The sequence below is a fragment of the Mesocricetus auratus genome, unplaced genomic scaffold (assembly GCF_017639785.1).
Source record: "Mesocricetus auratus isolate SY011 unplaced genomic scaffold, BCM_Maur_2.0 Super-Scaffold_15014, whole genome shotgun sequence".
In the NCBI taxonomy this organism is placed as follows: Eukaryota; Metazoa; Chordata; class Mammalia; order Rodentia; family Cricetidae; genus Mesocricetus; species Mesocricetus auratus.
Genome location: NW_024429186.1, coordinates 27,425,780 through 27,453,555, shown reverse-complemented (window position 1 = coordinate 27,453,555; position 27,776 = coordinate 27,425,780). Strand labels below are relative to the sequence as shown.

At 39.3% G+C, this 27,776-nt stretch overlaps 1 protein-coding gene across 1 annotated transcript; it reads right to left on the bottom strand.

The window, feature by feature from the left end:
* Window positions 1-622: 622 nt before the first annotated feature.
* Dio2 (iodothyronine deiodinase 2) lies at window positions 623-14,684 on the bottom strand. The gene is given in 4 exon segments (XM_005083985.4): window positions 623-5,400; window positions 5,403-5,964; window positions 13,724-13,998; window positions 14,316-14,684. Coding segments are annotated over 3 exon segments (816 nt in total). The 5' UTR covers window positions 13,946-13,998; window positions 14,316-14,684; the 3' UTR covers window positions 623-5,368.
* Between the last annotated feature and the right edge of the window lie 13,092 nt (window positions 14,685-27,776).

Sequence of the window (27,776 nt, the reverse complement as noted above, 5' to 3'; positions counted from 1 at the left end):
AAATTGTGGGTAAAAAATTCATGAGAAAGAACAGGATCTCATGAGATACCAACTTTTTGTTTAAGTAATCTGCTTGAGAAAGGAAAAAAGTCATGACCTCCATGGGACATTCATTCCTTATGCCCTTTCACATTGGAACATGTGTGATAACATGGGTCTAATGACTGAGTCACATTAGTGCCTTGCTGATCACATAATGAATAATATATGTGTGTATCTATATGACTGTGTATGTGTGTCTGCATGTTGCTGCTTTAACCAACTTCTTGAATGTTCCTTACACTTAGGAAGCATAGAATACGAATCTAACAAAGTGAATGTTTACTTCACAGTCTCCAGATTCAGGTCCCTTTTCCTGAATCCTGAGTGTAACTTGTTAATAAATATGGAAAATATCTGAAGGTTTACTTTGAGCTCATCTTGATTTCCTTGAAAACCCTGGCACACAGAATTCGATTAAAATAATCTGGCATTGCGGGCTAATTTGCCCACAAGTACCAAGGAGTAAATATAAGAATGATGGATTTTCTTCCCCTTGTCAACCATGAGTATGTTTCTGCCCAGAGAAAAAAATCTAGAAAGTTACTTAAAACCAAACAAATGGAACCAAAAAGTAACTCTATTCTTTTATTCAAACTTTATTAAAATATAAGAACAAGTTGTAAGAGCACACATACCACTCAGCACCGATAGAACAACACTCTTTCTACTGATAATCCCCAAAGCTTTTCTCTCTTCTGCAACCAAGAAGCAGAGATGGACACACACACATTCTTGTCACATTGACCCAGCACACTTTGCATCATGACCCAAATATTCTCCTTGCTAGGGAGACAGAGATGTGAGAGTCAGACTCATGTGACTACATCCAACCACAGACTGAGTGGGTGACTCTTTCGTCAGTAGTTATCATTTGCACACCAGTAAGCTCTGCACATCTCGGTTTCCCCCTTCAGGTGTCTGGTTATCTGGGTTTGGGAGTCTGGTGACAACAGATACAAAACTAAACAAAACTGGCCAATGTTCCCTACCCAAGATCAATTAATTGCTTTGGTTATCAAGTACTGGGTACATAGGTCTTCTCATCCCCTACTCCTGACACATACAAACCACGTTGCATGGTCTGGAATGGTTTTGAGAGGATTTTATTTATTTCCCATGCCCTTCTATAGGCCTCTTTCATTTTTATGTTTACCTGTTTGAATTTTTTTCTCAAGACAGAAGGGGGAGGGCAGTTTGAGCCAAAATAGTGACTTCATTAAACATCTGCTAGGTCTCTAAAGTCTCAGTAAATATTAAATAAACTCCCCAGAGCCCTAGTGCTGTTGCCTGAGACAGGCGGCAAGCCCTGGCTTGTAGGAAAAGTCTTGTTTGGATATCTGTACGTGTTTGCTTTCTGCTGGTTCAGACTCATCTTGTAACAGAGCTGAGTCTGTCAAGTCTGAGACCTTGTTTCTGGTATTATCTAGAACACATGGCATGAAGTAGAGGCCTGATGCTTGCTCACCCTGAAGTCATTTACTGACACCCAGCAGCCTTCCTCCAAACATAAGAAGTCTCATTTCAAATTTTTCCAAGTCTGTAAGCCAAGCCTGAGGGGGTTCATTCCTCCCCACTAGCAGCTCCATAGTTCATACAGCCTCAGATTCCTCCTTCTCTAGGGGGATTCGCAACAGTCCCAAGACTACCATCATCAAGCAGCGAGTGACCCTTGTGTGCATTCTGGAAGTCCATATAGAGAGTGGGTTTGGCTTCTAGGTTTAAGGCAATGGCAGAAATTGGATTCTAACTAAATATACTTGGGTTTTAGATTGGGGCTATGTCATAAAGGTCCTAAAATTAAAAGACTCAGAGTCAATTTCCACTAAGAGAGATGACATTGCTGCAGCGCTGGTCTAAGTCTTTCTTTATCCTTCACTGGGACAGAAATCAGTCTAATTTACCCCTCTGCAGTGGCCAAGGGATTTTAATTAAACTTATTTTCCAAACCATCAGCCAGAGGTCAGGTGGAACTAATGTCCAGGTTGATCCTCTTATGATGTATATACCAGGAGGTCCTGGACACCAGCAAATCCCTCTTACTGTGGATGGAGGCTACAGGGCATGCCAAGGGCAGCTTGTATCCACCTGAGAATTCTCTGAAAAGCATAAAGATGATCTGCAAGCATCTCTTCCAGTAATTTGTGTGAGGCAGCCCTGTAACCTCACAATGTTCTATAAATTGTATTCAAAACCCAAATAGTAAAATACACTCAGGCAGTGGGATCAGAGAACAAGTGTCTTTGATTACTAGAAGAATTTAACTAAGTTAATAGACCACTTAGAAGCTTATATTACCAAAAATACAGGGACATAAACTATGAACGAGGTAAAGACATGGGTGTAGAGACCTGAAGCATGAATAAAGTTAACGTGTAAGTTAAATGACCGCCACTTTGGCAACACAGAGCAAGAACAATGACTGGTCTGCCTCAACATAGGTTCGCTGCATTTGTATGAAATATGTCTACAATTGCTGGCCAGGCACTTTATTCAGTCCCACTCAAGAAAGTCATTGTCCAGATTACTTCCTCTAACCAATAAATGAAAGTGATGGTTCAAGATGTCTTTTAAACACTAAGTGCTTGAGAAGTGCAGATGCTATGGGAAGCTCTGAGAAACTGTTTCAATAGTGATAGACAGGCCAATCCAGTTTAAAAGTCTAAACTGATATCACTATGTAAACATATCTTATATAGGAAAATGTTTATGTACTAAGAAAATATATATATATATATGCGAAAGTATACATACATATATATGTGTGTATTTCCTTGTGAGGAATACAACTGTAACTCTTCAAAGGAATATACATTATAAAAGGCATATTAGGTAGATGGTTAATGCCAGTCTAATAGTGTCATTGAGCACAGTAGCTGAGCATTGATTTTCTTGCCTGGATTACTGACTTCTTAGTTTTTATAAAAGGTACATCATGGGAACTCATAGATGTTTACATTGAGATAAATAGGTTACATCATTACAGGCTTATGATATCTGGGAGACCACCCCATTCTACACAGTGTAAGATTCCTGAGCTCTGCCTATCCACTTTCTTCCCGGGCCCCTTCAACAGCTTTTCTTCCAGTGTTTCTGCCATGTTCTAGCGAACATGTTTGTGTCCCTGACAGTCAGACTATGTCTTTGTATGTTTACTTCCTCTTCTTCCTTCCTCCATTGGCCTATCCTCCAAAAAAGCGAATTGTATGCACGTACAACCTTCTTTCTTAAAAAATAGAGCACAACTGGGTGAGTTGTTCCATCACTCTTTTCCCCAGACAACTAGCATCACATTAGCCAAAACTCATCCCCCCACCCACTTCTCTGACATTCTGTTCCACTATGGCGCATGAAAACAAAAGGGGACATTTATGGATCTCAACGTGAGTGTTCTGAAACCAGTTCTTCATTTTGCTTCTTTAGGGAGGCACATAAATCTCAACACCATTTTGATGACTAAACTCAACAAGGAATGATTGATATGCCTTGATTGCAGACCTTAATATCTGAGGCGTCTGAAGTAGTCTATCTTCAATATGATTCTACAACAGTCCATTAGATACCATTGCACTTTCGAAATTTGCTTTGTTTCTTTGTGGTTATGTCTTACTGAATTTAAAGCACTGGCAATCTTAGATGCTTCCAAAAATATTAGCCACAATGCTGCTTTACTAACTATGTAAATATGGGCTAGTCATCTGACTCATTTCTTGCTCTCATCTTTAAAAACAACACTTTTGTTTCATATACACCCACTTTCTAGTTTTCTCATTTGGGACAACTATTTTAATAAGATTATCTTTTCCTATATAGTTCAGCTTTAGATTTAATTATTGAGAGGATAGACATAAAAACCAATTAATTTGACATGTAAATATAATATGCTATGCAGTGATCTGAACGCCTTTTGAGTTGAAAAAATTAATTATGATACAACATCAGTTGATTTTTTGGAGGCTATGGTCTTTATGTATTGCTTGTGGGTAAAGCTGTGTTTCTCTCATTTTAAGAGAAGTATATCCATAAATATACTCAGTCATGCACACAGTTACTAAAATTCAACTAATAGGTTAACCCAAGTTAAAGGAAAACCCAAGTTCAAACTCAAATGTCAGAGGAAACACCACTTTAACAAATCTCTGTGACACCAAGGATAATCTATGTCTAAGCCTTCAAAACTATGGGTATAAATAATCAGAGTAAACCCATATTCATTAGAGTTCATCTACATTAGGAGAGGGCAGCAGGTGAATGGCTAGGGTACCTGGCTCCTATACCCTTCACTCAGCACCCAGAGAAAACAATTTTTCAGAGATTAAGAATGGAGGGGAGTGCAACATTGTAACTTTAGGAATTTGGCAGGAACAACCCAGCAGCACCAGACCCCCTGGATTTTCCCTCAATGAGTATCACCCACAGAAATGAGTATTTCACATATAAAAGGGTTAACTCCACATGAAAACACATTCACCATTTTCATCTTTCCCATCTCCCATTCACCATCAGTCTAGGCGTACTACTGCACATCTTGTTTCCTTGTGTATCGTCCCTATGCTGTTTTTAGACAACCCCTTGCTTTCCCCCGGTGTGTATGTGCTTCCATGCTGGCGTGGTTGAATAGCATTCTTACTACCTGCAGCTTCCAGATAAAACACTATGCAATTTCCTCCTCTTCCTCATACCTCTTTCCTCGATTGTTAAGCTCATTTTCCCTGACCTAATGCTTTCTCCATCTGCCAGATTTCTGATGCCATCTTAGCCTTCCATGTTGGGACCCATTCTTGGAATCTACACATACACCTTGGAAATTCTGGGCTACAGATACTACTAGCACAAGGCATTGCATGGCAAGAGCTAACCCCTCAGTCCTAAGTGCACACCATGGCTTCAAGATCACATTATAAGTAAGTTTTGGGGAGTTTCCAGTTGGGTTTGTTCCTGATGACTAAAGCTGAGACAACACACTTCATCAGATCATAGGTAGTAGCTTCCCTTAACATTAGGTATTCAGGGAAATCTTGTTCCTGGTCCCAAAGCACACATTGAGCAGAGTCACTTCTTTTGCAAGCAAGGATGAACACACGCTGCATCACAGTTTCTTCCCCTCCAGCTTGGATCAGTTCACCAGGTGGGAGGTAACAGGGCTGCTATTTAGCCTGGATGCCATTTGTGTACAAAAGGAAGTATTGAAATGTTCAGAGGTTTGTTTACTGACAGGTATACCCCTGTCTTTCAGTGAGGCAATGGGACTCAGTTGAAATAGTAGATTCAGTTCAGTTCTCAACTTCTTTTACGTATTTTTTTAAAAAAATAATAAATGCTATTACAATCACACCTTTAAACCAGCTAATCTAGAATTCATCTCTTGCTGAAGTTCTTCTCCAGCCAACTCCGCACTTCTTGGAGGTTGTAGCTGAAGGGTCCCTTCCCCCCTAAATAAGCAATTTTTTGTCTCTGCACGATGCACACACGCTCAAAAGCTACCCCGTAAGCTACGTTGGCATTATTGTCCATGCGGTCAGCCACAACTTGACACTGGGGCGGCAAGGAGAAACGCTCCAGAAGTTGGTGGGCTGCTGCGCATCGGTCCTCTTGGCTCCGGTGCTTCTTCACCTCAAAAGACAAAGAGGAGTCCCCAGGCACTGCCCAGCCATCTGAAGGGTGAGCCTCATCAATGTATACCAACAGGAAGTCGGCCACTGATGAGAACTCTTCCACCAACTGGCGGAAGGCTGGCAGTTGCCTAGTGAAAGGTGGTCAGGTAGCTGAACCAAAGTTGACCACCAGTGGGCGCTCTGCACTGGCAAAGTCAAGGAGGTGGCATTCTGCCCCATCAGCGGTCTTCTCCAAGGCATAATTGTTACCTGCTTCAGGATTGGACACATGCACCACACTGGAATTGGGGGCATCTTCACCCAATTTAACCTAATGGTGAAAAAGAAAAGAATTACTGCATTAAACGCATTGCTACTTCAATTTAAATATAATGGGTTTTAATATGCCTATATCTATATCTATAGCTATATACATATCTATATGTATATATGGATCTGAATAAAAAGTAGTCATATCAGGTAACGTAAAGGATGGTCAAGAAATAATAAAAGTCTTCCATTCTGACTATTTATTGGAGGCAATTCTTTCTGTCTCTGAAGATATAAATTGTTTTCATAATTAAGTAGATTCTGGTATTGTTTGCTGTTCTCACTTTTCTGCCAACGCCTAACAAGCATTATAGAATGAATGATTAATTGACTTCATTTTAAAAGTTAAAAGTAATGGCTCACTTTAAGATAAATTATCTCATTTTTGGAATGGACTGCCTCTTTCTGACTTCTAAAAGACTCAGGCAAGACCAGAATTTTCACACATATAAGTTGAATTTATTTTCTTTTTTCCCCTCTTTTCAATAATAAAATATTACATTTATTTGTTTGGTTGTTGTTGTGTGTGTCTTATCACTTGAGGAAGTCAGAGGACAACTTGTTTTAGTCAGTTCTCTCCTTCCACCATCATGCTGGTCCTTGGGTTCAGACTTATCAGACAGGGCAGCAAGCATTGCCCAGTGAACCATTTCACCAACCAATGCAAGTTCTTTAATATCAACCAATGGACCAGAATACTGGTGGGATCTGTCTCTGGGCAAAGCTGGACAATCTATAATCCACCATTTGTAAATAGGATTCCTCCCACTTGCCCTTGTCAGTACTTTCCAACTTGAAAAATCTAGGCAGTCATGCCTGCTCTCCTTATGTGTCTGCTGAAGGATAAAGTAAGGACAGGAGCTCTATAAAAGACTGTGTGGCAGTGAGAGCTGTCACTGTCAGACAGCACCCTACCACATAAGGCACACTACCACTCTTTTTGGGAAATCACGTGTCCAAAACAACAACAACAAAAGGCAAATTATTCTGAGAAGAGTTCTATGCTCCTCTCAGTATGCATGGTGTGATCTCTGCAGGTTCTTGTGGCTACTGTTCACATTATGCATGTTATGGCTAGAACCTCAAAGCTGCCCTTGAAAAACAAAAAAATAAACAAGAAAACCGGCTACTTCACAGTCTGACATTCAGCTAATTTTACACTTTCCATACATTATGGGTTTCCCCTATCCTTTTATATAGGAAGACCCAAACCATGTCTTTCTGGTGCATTTATTAACAAGCCCCTCAGAACAATAAGTATTCAGATATAAGGCACATTGACTAAAATTATTCCGTGAACCTCCTTAGCATGTGGTTTAAATAGTTGAACACAGAATACTGAAAGTTAGTGGCCTTTGGATCTGTAAATTGATAATAAAAAGCAGGCAACAGAAAACAGTCAATTACTTCATTCAGAATTAACACAATTGGATCTCCGTCTAGAATGGTTTAATCAAAGCTAATACCATTAGGGATAGCTTACAATGGTACAATTGATTTTTATACACTATCCTTAATATTGCAAGACATTTCCAACTGAATCACTTATTTCTTTCATATAAATATAGTCCCATATAAAACTGCTGTTAATTGAAGCTACTTAAAAGTGAGTTCTGGAGAGTAATGATGCACACTGGTAAAACACTCAAGGGATTTTTGTTCAAATGTTTTAATGTCAAGACATAACTTATTTTCACTTAGGGAAAAAAATCAAAGTTCTTTCTTACTCTTCTTGAAACTCTCAGGGCCAGTTTGAAATAGGTACTACTGATGGCCCAAAAGACATCTTAGAATCATAGTCTGCCTTCTTAGATGTGATTTAAATAAATATATACATAGGATATATTTGTGAATCATCTTGGCTATTTTCCAATCAACATTAGATAGGGGATTCTCATAATTAACTACACAACTCTTTGAAGCCCTGAAATGCATGTTAAACTTTAGGCATGTGCTGAGCTTTAAAATCTTATGGTCTCTTGATACTTGTTCTTAAGAGAGGTTATGAATGACTTTCCATTACTTCTCACTTCCCTTCCCATGATACAATGATGGCAGGACTGCTTTGAGCACCACTGACTGTGCAATGTTCCTCAAGGGACTGTGATGTGAAGGCCTGGATACATTCTGATGAGTGTATTGTAGAGAGTTCTTGTTAGATCAGAATTTTTCATGTGAGGAAATAATTCATTCTGTTGAAAGCATCCATCTGCATTTGGGAACCATTGTTGAGCTCTATGAACAACTGTGTGGTCTTGATAAACAGGCCCAGGTCTCCCTGGCTGTCACCCAAACTGACCTGTTGATACTTGTGTCATTCTTGAATATTCACCTGAACAATCCAACCTGATATTTTGGTCACAGATGATCTCTTGTTACTTGCAATTAATTTCCTTGGAAAGTTTAAGTGCATGTCACTTCTTAGAGACAATTCTGTCTCACAACTATTTCCAAAACAAGCATAACACACTCTAAATTTAAATATTAGGGAAGTCAACAAATTCTTAATGTCCCTAGTTGTGGAGGTGTTGAGCATTTTGTTAGTCTGGAAAATAGACATCCTAAAGTTTTATGGAGTGAATTAGTGAATAAACTCTGGGTGTTATAATCCTAGGTCAGGTAAGAACAGTAAACTTGACTTGCAGTGAACACAGTCAGGTGATGAACGAACATACTAAAGCATATACATTCAGAAATGGAAAACCTACCCTTTCACCAGAGACCTTCTGTAGTCAATACTAATGTCATTGACCTATTCTTAATTATTTCAGCTAACCAGAAAATAAAAGAAATGAGATAAATCCCCTTTACTTTGTTCTACAGCTGCAGAATCCTACAGAACACTAGGAAATCAGGTGTGAATACCTGATTCATGAAGGTCACAGGCTAGAGAAAATACATAGGCAAGATTAATGGTACTAATAAAATTAAGTATGCTGGGGCACTTGACTAGCATCCATAAAGTCCAAGGTTTGAATCCTGGCATAACAATATAAGTACACACACACACACACACACACACACACACACACACACACACATATATATATATATATATATATAGAGAGAGAGAGAGAGACAGACAGACAGACAGACAGACAGACAGAGACAGAGATGTAAACTCAAGTGTAAGTAGACCAATAGTCAGATTTTATAAGTCTCATAAAACTAGCTATAAATTCATTCATATTTTCTAAAACCTGATAAAGGACAAGTTGGCTAAAATTTAAAAAGTAGACTTAGTCTTAAAAAAAAACCTCTTAAACCCATTTCTAGTCATCATCTCTTTGCCCAAATCACTATGAATTTTAATTTCCATTAGATTAGAATTCCCGGTGGAGAATTTCTTGATTTGCTTGGTTAGAAACCCTGCTGAGATGGACTGGGAGAAACCCCACTGCCTTCACAATGGAAGACAGGAGCAAAGTATTCCCTGACATAGAGCCAAAATGATGAAGAAAATAAAGTTGGTCCCATCATAACACCGAGGCTACAGGAAAGACTCTCAACAAAAACAAATCATCCCCTGGTACTCCCAAACTTTGTTTTAATTTCCCACAGTGGCAGGGAAAGTATCCTGGCCACAAGTTACCTATCATCTTAATTTCTGCTTCTTAGAGGGTTTGTGTTTGGTTTTTGTCCTTAATGAGACATATTTGCCAAAGAGGCATTCAAAAGGCATTTTTTGCTCTTGCGGAAGAGTAATTAGGTCGGTACCTCTTTCCCTGCCAGCATCAGCCGCCTAAAGAGAACCCTGCCCAGTATTTAATGCCCAAACACAAGAAGAATCAATTCCACTAATTGGTCTTGAAGTTCCGATGTTCCCAAAGGGTCTCTTTATTTTGCAAGAATCAGAAAGGACACACGTAAAATGTGATAGCGTCACTACTGACCTTTGTCGCTCTCATCTGCACTATTGCAGTCATTCTTTCGTATATTTTCTTCAGTGGGCAAGGATACAATATCCACTCAGGGAGTGGGTGAGGCTTTTGCAAGTTTACTGCTGATGACATCTCTGGGCCAAGTTCAAAGGTGATAACAGACGTTTATAAGTGTGAACAAAAGCACAGATGCATAGGGTATATAAGAATTTGACTCCCTTGATGATGGGTTCCTTTTCAGCACAGTGTTGAGTACTTACAGAATAGAGGATAATGCTGCAAGATACAAACTCAAGGGAATATGGAACCATTCACTGGGTGATGTGGAAATACTGTATATAACTGCTAACCTTGATTTTTGTTTGTTTTTGTTTTGTTTGTTTCTGGTTTTGTTTTCCACAGCCTACGAGGAGTTTTTGAGTAAAGCACCACACATTATTCTCAGGCTGAGTAGTGAAGTAAATTACAAAAATGGGGGATGGGCCCATATCAATATTTACACAGACGTTTTTGTCATTCAAAGTACTGGAACTTAACTCTCAGGAAATTTCCAATTCTTTAATGTAATGATCAGGCTACAACAATGTCCTTTAAAAAAAACATGGCCAAACAATCATTAGGCAGAGCTTTAGCCATCCCCATTCAGATGGGCCAAGTAAATCAGACTTGAAGAGCAGCCTACCTACTCCATCTTCTGGGTTAAGTTCCCTTTTTTGGCTATTCTCTTTTTGATTTGTATCTTGAAAATGAAGCTCAAAGTCCTATCCTTTCGCTATGTTTTATCCAAGTGACAGACAAGTTCTGGCTGTGGCCTTCTTTGTGTACTTTTAGGACAGTTTCTCTCTTTAAAGAGCCACTTTTCACCACAGAAGCCAGTGTCAAAAGGCTTGAGGTGAATAAAGAGAAGGAGGAGAATGTTAAAGAGACTCTTTCAAAACCAAAATTATATGTTGCAATGAGCATGTCTTCTGTGCAACTGTAACATTATCCATGCAGAAAAAAAAGAGACTGCTTATCAGCGTCTATACTATCTGCTTACTTTTATACATCATTTAGGTAAGAGTTAGGCTCCAAGCAGAGACAGCTTGCTTAAAGCTTGCATTTCTGAGTCTCTGACCACCAGCAGAAGGGTACAGTGTTCACAAGCAAAGACACCAAGGAAACTTAAATAACAAGTGTCTGATATTTGCTCACTTTCTCCACTTTCTAGATTTCCTTTTCAATCTGAATTGCACACACACCTCCTGACCATTACCAAGCCCGCGTGGTCTTTGATAACTTCTTTATAAAGGTGATTTTAAATCAGTTTTTACTCTTAGCACTTCATTCTGGTCTTCCCTCTCCTCAATGTAGCTCATGCCTGTGTCACCACTTCTGTGAATAAATACGCGCCTCTAGATATCTCCCCAGACACAATTGCTAACCAAGATAGTTGGGAGTAATGAATGATCTGCCTGATGGACTGCCATGTGGAGAAATGTGATTCGGGAGTGGAAGGGAGCAAATAATGCAAGTCAAGATTGTGAAATCCCAAGACGCAATGCCAGACAGGACCTCCTCTGGCATCTATGGAAACAGTCACGCCTAAAGACAGTGTTCCACAGATGACACAGCAGTTGGCAAGTGATTCAATCTGTTTGAGAGGTTCTGAGTAAGCTGCAGAGGCCGCCACATCCACCACGAAGCCAGTCACACTCAAAGACAGAAGAGGACAGAATGTAGCTCAAGTTATACTCTTCATGCTTTCATTTATCTTACACTCATCCCAGCCTTGTCTTGGGGTGTGTGTTTTCTTGGGGGGTTCTTTTGCATAGTAACTATTGTATAAGTCATTAAAAGCAAGCATAATAACAGAAGTCATGAACTTGGTCACTAATCAAATCAGTGGGCAGAGACAAAGAAAAAATAAGTGGAATACACAAACCATATTCCAAAAGTAAAAACAAATCATTCATCTTTCCAACCTCCCATGAGCACAAACAACATACTACAACATAATGGAACACTATATATTAGTGACAAAAGATATAAAGAAGTATATTATAGGGGCATGTGCTTGTTTTTTCCCTTTTCACCCCAGTGATCTTCTTGATGAGAAAAACACCTCACTTAAAGTTTGTAGGTGCTTTTGTAGCCTCCAAAATTGATATGAAATTAATATTTAGATGCATGTGGCTAAAGTCCTTCAAAAATTCCCTTTAAATTTTTCTAAGCAGAAGTCCACTGTCTTTCAAAAGGTAAGATTTTAATACACTGAGATAAAGCCACTAACATCCATATTATCTAAGACATGACACACAGATGTAGTTGAAGGGATTGACTAATCAGTAATCTTTTAATGTACAGGAGCAATGTCCCACTCATGCAAACTCCCAACACTTAAATACGCATAAAAATGTCACATTCTGTGTGTACTTCTGTGGGGATGAAATTATTTCTCAGTGTCTCCATGTCCATATCTTTTATTGCCACTACATATATGATATAACTGAACAGGAGACTCCAGGCAGCCATTCCTATGCTAATGAGTGCATTCCTACTTGCTAAAAGGGGGCTTGACATTTGACATGTACTCAGCACAGCAAGTAATCTTCTTCAGGTTACTTGCAATAATAATGTCATGAATCACACAGCCTGTTCACAAAAGGCATTTTCTTCCTCAACATTTCCTTTCCAATGAAACACCCTGCCCTGGATGGTTTCCATTTATTTTCATGGCACATGGATTGATTTTTCCACTATTGCTATTCTGAGTTTCCATCATGGTGTCTACCATTCCACCTGTCTGAAGAATGCCACTGGGTTGAACATCTGGATTCACTATTGCAAGCTCCCTTCTCTAGCAAGCTCTCCCAGTACCCCTAGGGATATATTTCCTCCTTTTGTAGAAGCTTCTTTTTCAAATGCATTCATTATTCCTAATATCCAGGATGCTTCAGGAGTCCTATGAACCTATGAGATAGGAGCAAAGGGATGGAGGATCATATAAAACCATTCCTCTTTGCCCTGACAGATACCATTCTCTCAATATCTCCCAGCAGCTGAAAGGCTGGAATACCAGAAATTTTTGCTTTAAAACATCAGTAGCCCACTCTGATGTTTCCAAATGCAGATGGGATCACACCTTCACCAGGTAAGGGAAGTGGCTGTTCTAACGTCCAGAACCTCACCTTCAAACACACCATAGACCTATCAGCACTTTCTGAGGTAACTTATTTGTAGATTTTGTTTCACATACAAAGTTTGGATTTCTGACAGTTCCTCGATTTTTCTTTTGCAAACTGACAATAACTAGGAATCCACAAATTCCAACCAAGTAGGTGGCTGTACTGGGCTTGCTTTCATTAACTCTGATCTCCCCCAAGAAATGAAGGGGCTAGAGGTTATCAGAGCCACTGTCATCATCATCACCACCACTATCATCATCATCATCATCATTATCATTCAACTCTGACCATTTCAGCAGAAAGGAAACATTCAAGCCTTCCTGCTGTGTCTCACACACTCTTCTGTCAAGCAAAGCAGCAGAAGCCAGCTCATGCCAAGAACAGAACAAATGCAGCTTCCAGTCTCCGATAATTCTGAATTTATCCAGAGTTGTTTCACCACCGCCAAAATCCCAAACTGCCAAATAAGAGCAAGGTAACAGCAGCCCTTGTTAAAGATTCCTGCTGAAGTCACCCAGAGTCACTCACAATGGTTCAATGTCTGTCACTCCCAAATCTAACCTGTGCAACAGGTGTCCCAAGTGACACTGAGACTCCCTTGAACATAATCACTGGGCAGGTCACCCCAGATAGGGCTCCCCATAGCCTGCAGCTCCATACCTTCTAGTCCCTTGGTCCTGCTGACCCAGAAGCCCAGTGGGGTGCAGCTCACCTGTTTGTAGGCATCTAGGAGGAAGCTCTTCCAGACACAGCGCAGTCCCTCTGAGGTCAGCATGCGTCGCCACTCTCCGCGAGTGGACTTGGAGCGGCTGAGCAGCAGCGCCACGTGCTTGAGCAGAATGACCGAGTCATAGAGCGCCAGGAAGAGGCAGTTGGAGAAAAAGACTGGCAGAATCTGCAGTGTGATCAGCAAGTCTACGCTGAGGAGTCCCATCTTCTCTGCCTCTGCAGCCTGGTCCCTGTGCGCTCTGCTTCCCACTTTGACCTCTTTTTGAAAAAGAAGGTGGTGGTAGAGGAGGTGGGGGACCGGGGTGGGGGGAGGTTGGGAGTGGGGGTGGGGGAAAAGGAGAAAAACTAAATTAGAAGGAAGCCCAAGTTGTCTCTTCTTTGAAAGAAACAGAAATGGCAAGACTAAGTTCGCTCTCTGCAGTCCAGCAGTTGGAGTGTGCCCATCAATTCATTCATTTCCGAGATGCATTTTTTTTCAGGATTTAAGATGGTTAAAACAAAACAAAACAAAAGAAAGAAAGAAAGAAGGAAAGAAAGAAAAAAAGAAGGAAAAGAAAAGAAAAAAACTGGCGTACCAGTCTCTAATCCAGTTACCCCTGTCAGAGTCCGTTAAAGACAGGAAGCTCTACTTTCATTTCCAGACACCTACAGACTGCAGAGATGGTAAAAATTTCTTTTAGCTTTTCATGTCCCTTTAAGCGCAGTCTGACTTCTTCTTGCACTGCCAGTTTCTTAACTGCGCTGTAAGGGCAGGGTTTGTTTGTTTTTTTCTTTCTTTCTGTCTGTCTGTCTTTACTCCGTGTTAAACATACTTTCTCTTCTCCTCCTCCCCGCCTGTCTCTGTCTGTCCTTTCTCCAGGTTCTCCAGGAGCGGCTGAGCCCTCTGCCCCCTCCCTCTGGCTTTTCCTCTCTGCTATCTTCTGCCTGTGCAGCAGAGTGCTTCTCTCTGCAGCCCAGTGAGTCTTCCTGAAGCCTTTTATACATTCCCTGGCTAATTGCTGCAATAGAGAAATGAAAGCCTAATCTTGCTAAAGATCTTGACGTCATTGAGAAAGAGGGCTTTACTTTGGCCAGGAGTGCAGTGAACAGAAAAGCAAAACTCCACAACTTTTTTTTTTAAAGCAGGGGTGGGGGTGGGGGAAGAAAGGGGGATTTTGCTTTGTAATGATTTAAAGGAAGAGAAAGGGAGGAAAAGTCACCTTTGGCTGCTTTCAGGAAATGTCTCCAAACTTGAAGAAAAGTAATTTGTAGATTAATATGTTAACACTTTCTTCTGATTACCATTTTTATTAATTTGTCAGGAGTTTTGGCAATAAAGACTCCTGGAAGGCAGGTAGAAAAGGGGAAATAGTGAACATACATGGTTTTTGATATATTTATATGTATGTGTATGTATATATATATATATATAGTGTGTGTGTGCGCATGCGCACGTGTGTGTGTATGTATATATATAGTGTGTGTGTTTGTGTGATATTAATGCTTCTATATGAGCTTTACACCTTTATATCATGCATCATGACTTTTTATTTCCACCAGATTCGGGTCCTGAGTCCTGTGAATACACACACACACACACACACACACACACACACACACACATTTAAGTAATGTTCTTATCCAAGGGAATGTAAAGTGAGTTTTGAGTTGGGAAAATTGTAAACTATTTGAGGCCATCACAATATTTAAAGCCTATTCCCAAACCCAATACAAGTGTTATTTCTGGTTTAAATGAAGCTTCAACTCATTATTAATTAATAACACTAACAACCTTCCAGGTACAAAAGGAACTGAGTGATCAAATCTTTTAGTGTCATTTTCCTTCAACACTGATAAAACAAACTTTCCATTCACTGGAATTTAGATGCCATGAGGCTAAGAAATCTATTATGAATGAGAGTCCCTTAAATTCATCACTTCTTCTAAGAGACCTGGAGATTTAGGGAAAATAAATAAGTCTATAGGTGGTTAGGAACAAACCAACAATTGGCACCAGGTGCCCCTTGAACCTCAATGACTTCCTTGCTTTTTAGTCTCCAGGACAGTTATATAGACAGGTCCAGTGTGGCAGCAGCTTATCACCCCCTTCTATTTTTCCTTCCTCTCTTGCCTAACAGATCATCTCGGGAAGGACTTTTTCATGAGAGAAGTAGAGGCAATTATAGACACTTGGGTGGGGGCATGAAATTGAAATTGAAAGTTAATTAGCTGAGTTTTCTATGTGCACAGAGTCCCCATTAAACATGAGTTAAGCAGTGGATACAAACAGATGGTCAGTCTGTTGCTCTTCTATATTTTTCTCCCTCCATACTTGACAGAACATAAAAGCATAAACAGAGCAGAGTCAGTCTTTGTACAAAGCATGGGCTAAAATGCACATATGGATGTATTTGGTTCAGTTGGCCAGATGCTTTTGAAAACTAGTCAATTAAGGGTAAGATCTGTGTGACCCACAGCTCTTGTGTGTACAATGCCATCTCCATCTCCCCAGCACTTTAGAAACTTGATTGGCCCATGTTCAACTCGGGGAGAATGTTTGAATGAATGAATACCTAGGCCATTTAGAGGGCTCAGCTAGCTTTACACTAGGGGGCGCCATTCACTTACAACATGAGACAGAGGAGAGGTGCCTTGCAATTCTAAAGTGAGGTAACTTTTGCATGGATGGCCCTTCCCAAAGACAAAGGCTCCCTACCATATTATAGTTTCCTTTCTTTTTCTTTTAGTCACCAGTTGTGAGGTTTGGGTATGCACTCCATGGACTAAATTTTTAGAGGAGACTTCAGATGTTTGGAAAATTAATACAAACAATGGAACATCTGTCCTTGGACCAGAAAGCACTGTTTGCAAAAGGCTAGCAATCACACAATACAATATTTGTGTGTTCCGTTATTTCTCTTGCGCTTCTCAAGTCTTTATGGGTGGAAAGAAAGGACAAAGAGATGGAGGTGAGTGTGGTAACTCAACTAGTGTAGACAAGAACACTTCAATACCTGATGAGGCCATGGCCAACAAGGACAGGAGGTATGCCCCCCCCAGGAATAATGCTTCAACTCACTGCCCAAGCCTGAAGCTCTCAAGTCTCCACAGAGCTCTTCTGAGAAACAGAAAAGTAAACCGATTCTCCTTCCCTTGTCATTGATTCTCAAGATCTAAGGTATGATTGGAAATGGCCTCTTTAGAAGAACGGTTAGTGGGAAGTCAGAAAATGCTTCCTCTTCAAATGCAAAGTGCAAAATAGAAGACGTTACAGATCAGAATTATACCCCCCATGTGCTGTTTGTTCACTTTTTCCCTTTCCTTAATTTGAGAATAGAAGCATTGGAGTGGAATTTTAAAATGTTGGAAAATGGGTAGCAGCCCATAACCAACCTAATAAAACCATGTGTCAGACTTCTACTGATTTTTTTCTAAGTAAATGAATCATAAAACTGAGTATCTTCTCCCATCTGTCCAACACCTCAGAAGAAGTTATAACCCCAAAGCTAGGTTTCTTTCTATATGTGGTTCCCAGTTGCTTGTTATAAATTATGACATTTAACATTTTTGATCTTCAAGTGACTTTATACTCTTTAAGTCACAGAACAATCATGACATGGCAGCATATGGTTTTCACAATGAGAAGTGGGTCAATATGGTTGGAGAGTCACATGGTATGGGATTTTCCCAGAACCCTAAACCTCACTGTTCTTAACAGCTATTTTCTTGTTCCTGGGCAGCTCATGACTCTGAGAATTAAAAACTCTTGCTGAAGTTGGTTCACTAGGAATTTTGTCTTCTAAGTTGCAATGAATATCTAGAGTTCAACATCTGTTTAATATTGCCCCAACTCAGTCCCTTGGTTGAGATTTCATATCTCATTGAAAAGGTTTGGATATCTTCTGGTCATGAAACTGTTCCTGAGCAGTCCTGAGCAGTTAATATCCTAATGAAGTCAATGAAAACTAACAGAGGGCATAGTAGTTGAATTTCCCCATACAATCTTGTATGTTTTCATTTCCAAAGACATAGCCCAGGGAAAAATACTCTAGGTATTTTTAAAGAGCACAAACCATTATAAAGTTGCTTAAAATGCACCTCCTCTTTTCATAGTAAGAGTGTATCGGATCCTGCCATTGACTCCCTTTGGTTGTAAAAAAAAAAATAAACAAACTATGAGTATTTCTTTAGTCTGCTTGCTTCTTGGCTCTTCAATTGTGATTAAGAAATGAAGTTCGGTGGTTTGATAATTTGGAGCATGGCAGCTGTCACATACTCTTTCCTTCATTCTCATCTGAAAAAAGGGAGCAAATATCCAAAGGATTTTGCCACAGTGGTATTTCATGCCACAGGCACACAAGCAACCTTGGTTTCAAGCATTTTAGTCAGCCTCATTCATATGATTTGTCAAAAGCGTAGTAAACGTAAGATTTTGTCTTTATTAAAAGTTTGTAGGATAAATGCAACAATTATTAATCCAAAAGACAAATGTGCTGACTAAGCCTTGCAAATAGCGCTCTCTGACTTACTTCATTAAATGTTGTGTTCTAATCAGAAAACAACATCACAAAATGCACAACTTCCTGTCTCCAGTTCTGGTTGTGCCTGACAGGGAGCCATGATGCAAGGTGTCTATCACAAATCTGATTCCTTCTAAATTCTCCATGGGCCCATCCCTTCCAACCAATGATGAAATGTGCAGCTCATTGGACAAAATACACCACCCCAGAGTCAACTCTGACACACCTTAAACAAAACAACTCAACTGAGGTGGGGCAGACAGCACTTCGGAAGGTGAGAAATGCTCTCCCTATAGCCTTTCCCTCCATCCTTGGCAAGGGTTGGCACATGGGAAGTGTTAATGCATTCTTCCCCCAGGAACTGAGGCTGCTCATTCTTAAAGGACACCTACCTCAAGCAGAACAAGGGAAAGAAGGAAAAAAGAGAATGAAGAGGGAAGGGAAGGTAAAAGTGGTAGTAAAGGAATTTGAGGAAATAGTTGTCTTAGGTTGCTATTGCTATGATAAAATACCATGACTGAAAGCAACTTGGGAGTTAAGGGTTTATTTCATTTTAAACTTCGAATTAACAGTTCATTACTGAGGGGAGTCAAGGCAGGAATTCAGGGTAGGAACCTAGAGGCTGGAACTGAAGCAAAGGAATGCTTTTACCTCCTTGTCCCCCATGACTGATTAAGTTTCTTTTTCCTTTCTCTTTTTGTTTAATTTCATTTTATATTATAACCACAGTACTCCCTCCCATTTGTTCAGTTCCTTATACAACCCAGGACCACTTGCCCTAGGGTAGCATGTCCACAGTGGACTCACTCCCATCACTTCTTAAGAAAATTCCCTATAGACTTGCCTACAGGCCAATGCGATGGAAGTATTTTCTCAATTGAGGTTCCTCTTCCTGCTTTGTGTCAGTTTCACACACACACACACACACACACACACACACACACAACCGGACAGTGGGTAAAGTACTTTCTGTGCAGGCATGAGCACCATTGTGGGTCCCCAGAACCCACATAAAAAAGTCCTCATATGCTATAACCCCAGTGTTGGGCAGCTGAAGACATGTGGATCCCTCAGGCTCAAATATAGTCTAGCCTGACTGGTGAACCTAGGTTTCTCTCTTAAAAAAGAAGGAAACAAGGTGGGTGGCACCTGAGGAGGAATCCCCAGCGTTGACCTCTGTCTTCATGTCTTTTTACACATAGAATCACAGATGATCAGTTACTACGCATATAAAAATAACATGGTAGGTAGTAAAAGGGAAAGGCTCAATGAATTAACTGTGGAGGCTGCCACAAGAAAACTAATCAATGCCAATTGTAGAGATGCCTCTCTTGAGGAAGACAGCTGTCCAGAACATGGATTGTAGCCACAATCTCATTTCTCAAAGGCCACTAAACAGATGTTAGGAGGTAATAATGTTCAGTTTCTACTGACCTGGTCTATGTTAAAATTGATGGCCACTCTCCACCCCTCACTGTCCAAACATCTCCAAGTGCCTTGAGACTGGCTTTCTGAGTATTTACTTTTCAGAATTATTTACCTCTGGAAATAGCCAGACTTGGGGACCTAGTGAGCCAAGAGGTCACAAGGGAACACAGTGGGGTATAGTCCTGTCTTGAGACACATGACACACTCTTCCAGGATAGAGAGCTCTCAGAGTGAACAGTTTGAACTCACCCATTTCTGTGAGTGTAACTCAGTCATTTCATTCCCCCAGCCTCTGTGACCCGTTACAGTGAACCAAAAGAAACAAAGGAAAATGGGCAGAATTAGTCCATCACCTTTGGAACAACTTTCCCTTGCCCTTTACTTCATTCCTCAGCTTGTTGGAAACCAGCAGATGATATTCAGTTTTCAAATAAAACAGGTCATTCTTTATAAATGGGTTTATGGCCCCTCTTTAAAAAACCACTTTACATCACCTTATTCAGAATTCAGGGCATGGGCACATAGCATGAGCAGTGATTTAGAGTCACATGCTGACTCTTGCCACTCTTGAGGCAGTGGAAGGACTTGTTCTGAGAGTGAGACATGCCACAGCTCCCCTTTCAATCAGTAGACATTAATAAACACGAAGGGAAAAAACAGATGTTCTTTCTCAACTTCAGGAGAGACGGGAAGCTCAAAGAATTAATTGTGTCATGGGAAAATAATTCAGGTTTGGTGTGGGGATGAATATAATGAAGATGATTATAAATGAGACATATTACTAAGAGAAATTATGAAAATGTTACCAATAGACTAGTTCTTGAAGTATGGAGGAAGGTTAATAATGTAATTCCTCAAAACTTCTTTAAACCTAGGGTGCTATTAAGATAATAGTTTAGAATGAATTACTGTACCACACATGCATAAAACCATGCAACTGGGCTAATGGCAGAATATGATATTCATAAGTGATATTTTTCCCTTCCATTTCAATTTTAAAGGCTATGTTTTTATCAGATTAAATGAATATTTGTTCTCTTCTAAGAGGTTAGAGACAGGAAAGGATTAGTGTGACTTACAAGGACAACAATCTAAGGCATGAAATGCAAATCTGGTTTGAAGCTGGACTTGTTCATTAGATGCATGCTAGGAGTCTTTTATCAAGATACAACCACTTAGCTAAATGATTACTTCCCAAATAGATGTATAAACAAACTCATGAACAGACATTTTACTTTCTCAGGGGACTACTCTATCATTTTAAAGATCCTAATAAATCTTCCTTCCTGAAAGAAACCAATATACTTTAAGATTTTTGCATTAGTAATAAAAGCTACACTAACCTAAGAGCCTCAGAGGAAACACGTCTGTTGCTTCCTGGAAATGTCGAATGCTAAACAATTACAACTCGCCTATTTGTCATTACTTTTATTGCTCATGATTTGTAATTTTTTTAATTTTGCTGGATATTGAACCTGTGCATGTGCCAGTCAAGAAATCCCCAGTGAACTACACCCTCAGTTCTCTCTCTGCTCTTTTCTGTGATACAGGTTCTCTCTAAGTTGCCAAGAACAGAATTTACTTTGTAACCCAGGCAGACCTGAAGTCTGTGGCCCTCCTGTCTCAGCCTCCTCAATAGCTGGCATTCATTACAGACTTGTGAAGACATTCTTGGTTGTTGATTTACTATCTGGAACGAACAACAACTAAAAGATGGAGGGCACACCTCCAGGCCTTGGTCCAGATCTTGAGACAGGAAGACAACATGCCTTTGATCTAGATCTTGAGGCTGACATAAGTCTTTAGTCCAGATCTTGAGTCAGAAAACACACCTTTAAGGACAATGGAAGGAGGAAGGGGTTGTTCTCCACCTGCTTACCCACCCTGCTTGCCCCCATATCCATTCCTTCACTGACTTTGCAGCCTACTCCTCTTTGGGATTCCAGCATAGACAGAAGACCAGCTTAGACACCTAGCCTTGTGGGACTGAGAAAGTACTAGATTCTTGGACTTTCCTTTCACGACTAGCTATTGTCGGATTGCTTGGACTGCAGCCTATAAGAAATTTCATATATATACTGGGATCATGCAGCCCATGTAACCATAAATGGAGGATCTCTAGTTTTATTTTTCTCTCTGTAAAACAGAGCTGTTGTTTCCCATATGCATTCAGTGTCAATAGATTCCATGTTCTAATTTATAAGGAAATAGTCAAAAGAAAAGCCAGCTTGTGTGATGCATGTTAAGACTTTCTTATTTCTTCTGAATAAATTTTCACCAAAAGAGTGAAGGAGGAGGGGAGAAAGAGGAAAATGAGGTGGATGTTGAAGATAAGGAGGAGAAAAAAGAAGAGGAAGAGGAGAAGAGAGAGATAAGGAGGAAGAGGAGGAGAGGGAAGAGAAGGAAGAGATGCTTGTAGCAAGCCTGATGCGACTTTGCCACGAATTATCAACCTATTCTTGCTAACCTGATGAAAACTTCAGGTGAAGGAGTGAAAAAAGAAAGATTACTTGTCACTGAAAATACTAGGCATAGGCACCATTTCCAAGGAACTCTGCTCCAATCTTCCATTCTAAACTGCAAACAAATGTGAAGTCCTGAGGTGTATTGCAGCATACAATGGAGCCAAATAAAGAACTAGCTAGTGTTTATGTAGTAAGAATAAAGAACTAACAAAAACTATACCTTGGCCTAACTACACATGAAATGAATTTCACTCATGTGGTATTTGATAATGGAACAAATGTAAAGCAGTGTTTTCTTTTTATATTTATGTGCGTAACTTTTTACAAATCACTGTTCAAAGAACTTATATGCTATAAATATTTGGAGACCTTAAAAGGCAACTTGTTTAAAACTATGACCTCCTTTTAATACACAGAAATCTGCCATGGAAAAGCAAACTAAAATTTGATTCAGACGTCATTTTAATATACCCTGTTAGTTAACAAGCAAGAACCAGGACCTGGGCATGTCTTTCCCTTTCTTCAAACTTTGAGAAATCACTAAGTATAATTTTAATCAACCTTAGCATTTAAATATTAGCCATGGTATACCATCAAGCAACTTCAGCAATGCTGTCTACTTCTAGTTAAAGAACTGTGTCAGTGAGTGTTATGGAAAACAATGACCAGACCAAGTTCTAATTTTCCCCAACCACATTTGGTTGGAGCTGATTCTTTCATTTTAGACTTTACAAGGTTCCTCTTTGAATTGTGCTTATAGAACATACTGACATCCCAAGGTAACTATATGACTTTGAGAAATTTTATGCTACTGGGCCAGGGGAGGGATACGAACAGACTAGCTTAGTCCAAATGTCCGTTCTTCACTTTCTGTTCATCATATACTTCTATACTGTTCATTCTATACTTCTGTTCATTCTATCATTCATGCTATATTATGTGTGATGGTTGATAAACTGATCCTCTTATGACACAACATTCTTATAGAGCACAAGCAACAGAATTGAGGGACATTGAAGATGTTTCCTATGCCACGTTCCAGAAAGATGCAGAAACTGAGATTGTAGAATTACAACTGAAAAATAGATACTTTGATATATATACACAGTGGACTTTCTTGTTTCATATTTGGTTCAAATTATTCCTGGAAAACCATTAAATCCTGAGATTAAAACTTATTATTTTGTTTTGTTGTTCTCATTGTGTAGGTCTGGATGCCCTGGAATCAGTATGTAGACAAGACTGGCCTTGAACTCACAAAGAGCTCATGCCTCTGCCTCCCAAATGTTACAATTAAAGCATGCACAATTATGCCCAGCTGAGATTAAAATTTTTATGGAAAAGTTACAACATGAGCAGTATTCAAGAGCAATATAAAGAAATACCATTAAGAACAAAAGTAAACTCATGGCCAATTTCATTTCACTTCTGCTACCTTTATCTACATCAGTTTCTGTGTGACTAGGAAGGGCTTTCATATACATACCATCCAGATATCTGTAGTTTTCAACCATAAAAGATACAATATAAACTTATCTGACCCTCCAAAACAATACAGAAAAACCCTGTCTCAAAAAAACAAAATAAAATAAAGTAAAATAAACTTATCTGACTAATTTACTTACTTGCTACTGTATACTGTTTTCTTTTTGACAATCATATGTCAAACTACTAAGAAATAAATGAAAAATATAAATCCCTTTCCATCATTTCTGGGCTGAAACAAAATCTTACATCTGAGTTTCTTTATGCTATGGTGGAGTTCTATTAAAATGCATATATAAAAATAAAACTATATCATTTTCCCCAAATGTCTGAGCCACGGTCATTTCTTTCCCCCTACACACACACACACACACACACACACACACACACACACACACACACACACACACACACACTCATGTACATATGCACACACACAAATATTTTAATGACACGTGCTGGCATAAAGTGATACTGCTTTTTAGATCATGAAATTATCTCACTTTGCTCATTCACATTCACTCCAGCGTGGAATGTACTGTAAGGTATAATAGGAGATTGCTTCCCAGGCAGTGAGAATCTTCAGAGAAAAGAAATGTGATTAGCATGAATTCATGCAGCTTGTCAATACAAAGTCAATAGGCTTCGGAATGTGGAGTTTTCAATTGAGAAATCTCATTGGTGGGAGAAAATCATGCAACTTGCCATAAAAACATATAAAATCTTTTCATGAAATCTGTGGTAATGGGTCTTTATGCTTATTTTTCTAAAGCCCTTATTCTTTTTGGGTCAGCATATGTCCCACAGGTAGCTATCTCTTCCTCCATGAAGGTTTAGCATTTTCTCAACAACTTAGGATGAAAAGCCCCATCCTCCAATGACAAATGGATGCTTTGGAGAACTGTCTGGAAAAAAATGCAATGCTGCTTCCCTGTATCATTGATGATAAGGAGATGGAGGATGAAAGAGGAGGAAGTGTGTATGTGTGTGTGCATGTGTGCGTGCGCGCATTTACTTGCTTCTCTGAATTTTCTCCAACAGAAGGTATAAAGATTTACCTGATATTATTCTTGCATTATACACTTGCATATGCATGTACATTAAATTTTGTAGCCATGTGTTGCTATATTGAAAAACATACTCAAATAATAAATCTCAGTATATGAAAATTGCTTTCTTTTCCTACAGTATATAAAAGTGCCAGGGCAATCTGCTTTCTCTGATCAGGCACCAGAAAGCTAAACATTGAGTGATCTCCAACTTTATGAGACACATAAAGATGAAATAAAAATGGGTACACAGATAAACACTTAAAGAGATAAACACTGTCAAAAAGAAATGATTACAAAGTTTGTAACAATTTGTATATTTCATTGTTTTCTGTTTACCTGGCTTTCCCTACTATGAATTTCTTTTGTTCATTTTCCCTTCTTTTAATAATGTTTGTTCCCATAACCATTGACATTAAAGTGAAGAATGGGAGCCAAGACCCAGCTGATATTTATTGGGAGAAATTTAAGCAACTGGAAGATGTAAAACTCTCCCTATATTGCTAAATATTTCACCTAGCTACTTTCATTTGATAGCTTTGGAAAATTGAGCTCCTTTTCCACACTGTATCATATAGAATTGGCATATTCAACCTACATTTAACCTATGAAAGAGCAAGCCCTTATTATGTAAAAATTATTATGTCAAAAGGGCAGGTGGTCTGCAGATTGCTGTTGCATTATAGGTGTATGCAGTTATTTTTGTGTGTGTGTGTGTGAAATTCAAAGAGAAAACTAATTATTTTTCTACTGGTATGCCCTTGACATTGTCATTTGAATTTTTGTTCCATTAAATTTTATCATTTCATAATGAAGACAATATTATTTTAGGTGTGACCCATCAATGACTGTCATTAGACTGACACAACTCCCAAGAGAAATTACATAATCTACCCATTAGTGTGTACAATGGAGCCCACCACACTATCTTCAAAACAACTTGATACATACATTAGATATATACAACACTATTCCTTCAAAAGAAACAAATAGAATCATTAGCTAGAAGAGGTTTTCACTGTTTTTAAAATAACAAATTAATTGTGCTTGTTTTACATTAATGACAAGAGGAGAGAGCAGTGTGCTATCTTTAAAGGCATAAAATAAAGTAACAATAAAGAAGAATGATGAGCAGCATAACACAGGCCACCAAGCAAATGTTTAGCTTCTTTTAACCTAGCTCTCCTCTCTGTGATAACCATGATACCAACATGAATAGCACAAAAAAGAATGATTGCTGAGCCTTACTGGAGTTCATTACATGCCAGTCAGTCTCTAAGTGTTCCAACAGGACTAAGTGAAATGACCTTCATAAAATTCTTATGGCCTATTTGTAGGTTCATTATGTAAATGATAACACCCAGACTTGGGGGGCAGTGAATCAAATCAACAAAGATCACAGTCTGAATCACAGGATCCTGATGCTGGAAGCGCCTGTGATACGCTCAACTGGTACAGACCTTAGTGTGTCTGTAACAGGCTAACAACAGCTAATCTTAATACACTGAAACTGATTTGGAGAAAGTGCTGGACAGAGGTAATCACATTAAGATCTTGATATGACAAGACCCTCTGAATGTGGGTGTCAGTGAGGAGTCCTAGGCAATCTATGGGGCCTTGGGTAGTAGATTAGTATTTATCCCTGGCATACAAATGGACTTTGGGTGCCCATACAACAAGGAGAGATGCACTATCAGCCTGGACTCTTGGAGGAGGGTCTAGGCCCTGCCCTGGATGAAATGACAGACTATGGACACTCCCATGGAGGGCCTCACCTTCCCTGGGGAAATGAGGGGGTATTGGGGGGTTGGTGGGAGGGCACGGGAGGAGGGGAGGGAAACGGAAAGGGACCTGGGATTGACATGTGAAGAAACCTTGTTTCTAATGCTAGCCCTGGATATCACAGTGGTATCATGAGGAAGAGAGGAATGATGGCAGCCATCAGGCTCAAAAGAGACAGGGAATATATTCTTTCTGAAATCCCCTTGGTGGAATAGTCTCATCCAGGTATCTTGGTTTTGACCCTCAATTTCTGACCCCTAGAATACTAAGAAACTGAGTGGAGGAGAGATGCTTCCTCTAGCTTATACAGAACCATTGTCATCTTGAAACTGAGAATCTGTGAAGATACACAGGAGACCCTCTCAAAGTCACACCTCACAGAGGGTCAGTGAAGGGTCACTAGACTCATAAGACTCACAAAAACCCTAGAAGGCCATCACAGTACTCTCATAAGGTCCAATAATACCTTCTGAGATTATATGAGGTAAACAAGTAAACAACTAGCTGAAATGAGATTTACCAGAACTATTACAACCCTTATATCACTCAGGGGACTTTAGTATATCTGTATGAGAGTTTCCCTTGTTCCAATAAGTAGCTCCAACAGGTGCACAGCTACATCAAATTGGAATTGAACAGAAATTTTGGTCTTTTTAAATGAATTACATTTCTTTAATCTCTCCAATAAAATTCAATCAACATGAATATTTTTAGTTATTTTAAACAGATCAGTGATAGTCTGCTATAACTACCAGAGGAAATAAATATGGACTACAATTAGAAGACTAGCTAGATTCTTGAACTTAACCACTCCTAATTTGTCAGTATTTTAAAGAATATGTAGATTACTGATCATGTAATGACCATCTTACTCTTGGTAAATGTACCTTCCACTTTGCAAAGTCATGACTTTCTTTGCTCATTCTCCTATGGTAGCAGATGATAGCTTTGTTTTCTTCTGAGTGATTCACTGTTACATTTCATAGGCTGAAGGGTTCTTCTTGTTTATCTTCGCAGTTAAAGGAGTCTGTTCTGCAATCATGACTTTCTGTCTAGTTTCCTTCTGATGGTTCTATGATTCATGTAAATTAGATTTTTTTAAAGATCAAAGTATAATAGGAAGACTGTGGAATATACTAGATCAAGTGGACATCATTGTGCAATTTTCAAAATTAATATCAGTTCTAAAACTGAAAAACATTTTCATTAATTCAGTCAATGCCTCTGACATTATTAGTGATTCTACATTTCAGATGAATTCCCACCATCATAAAAGGGGCTTTTAGATATGTAAAAAGAATGTCAAGAAATTAATTTTACCTTTGACT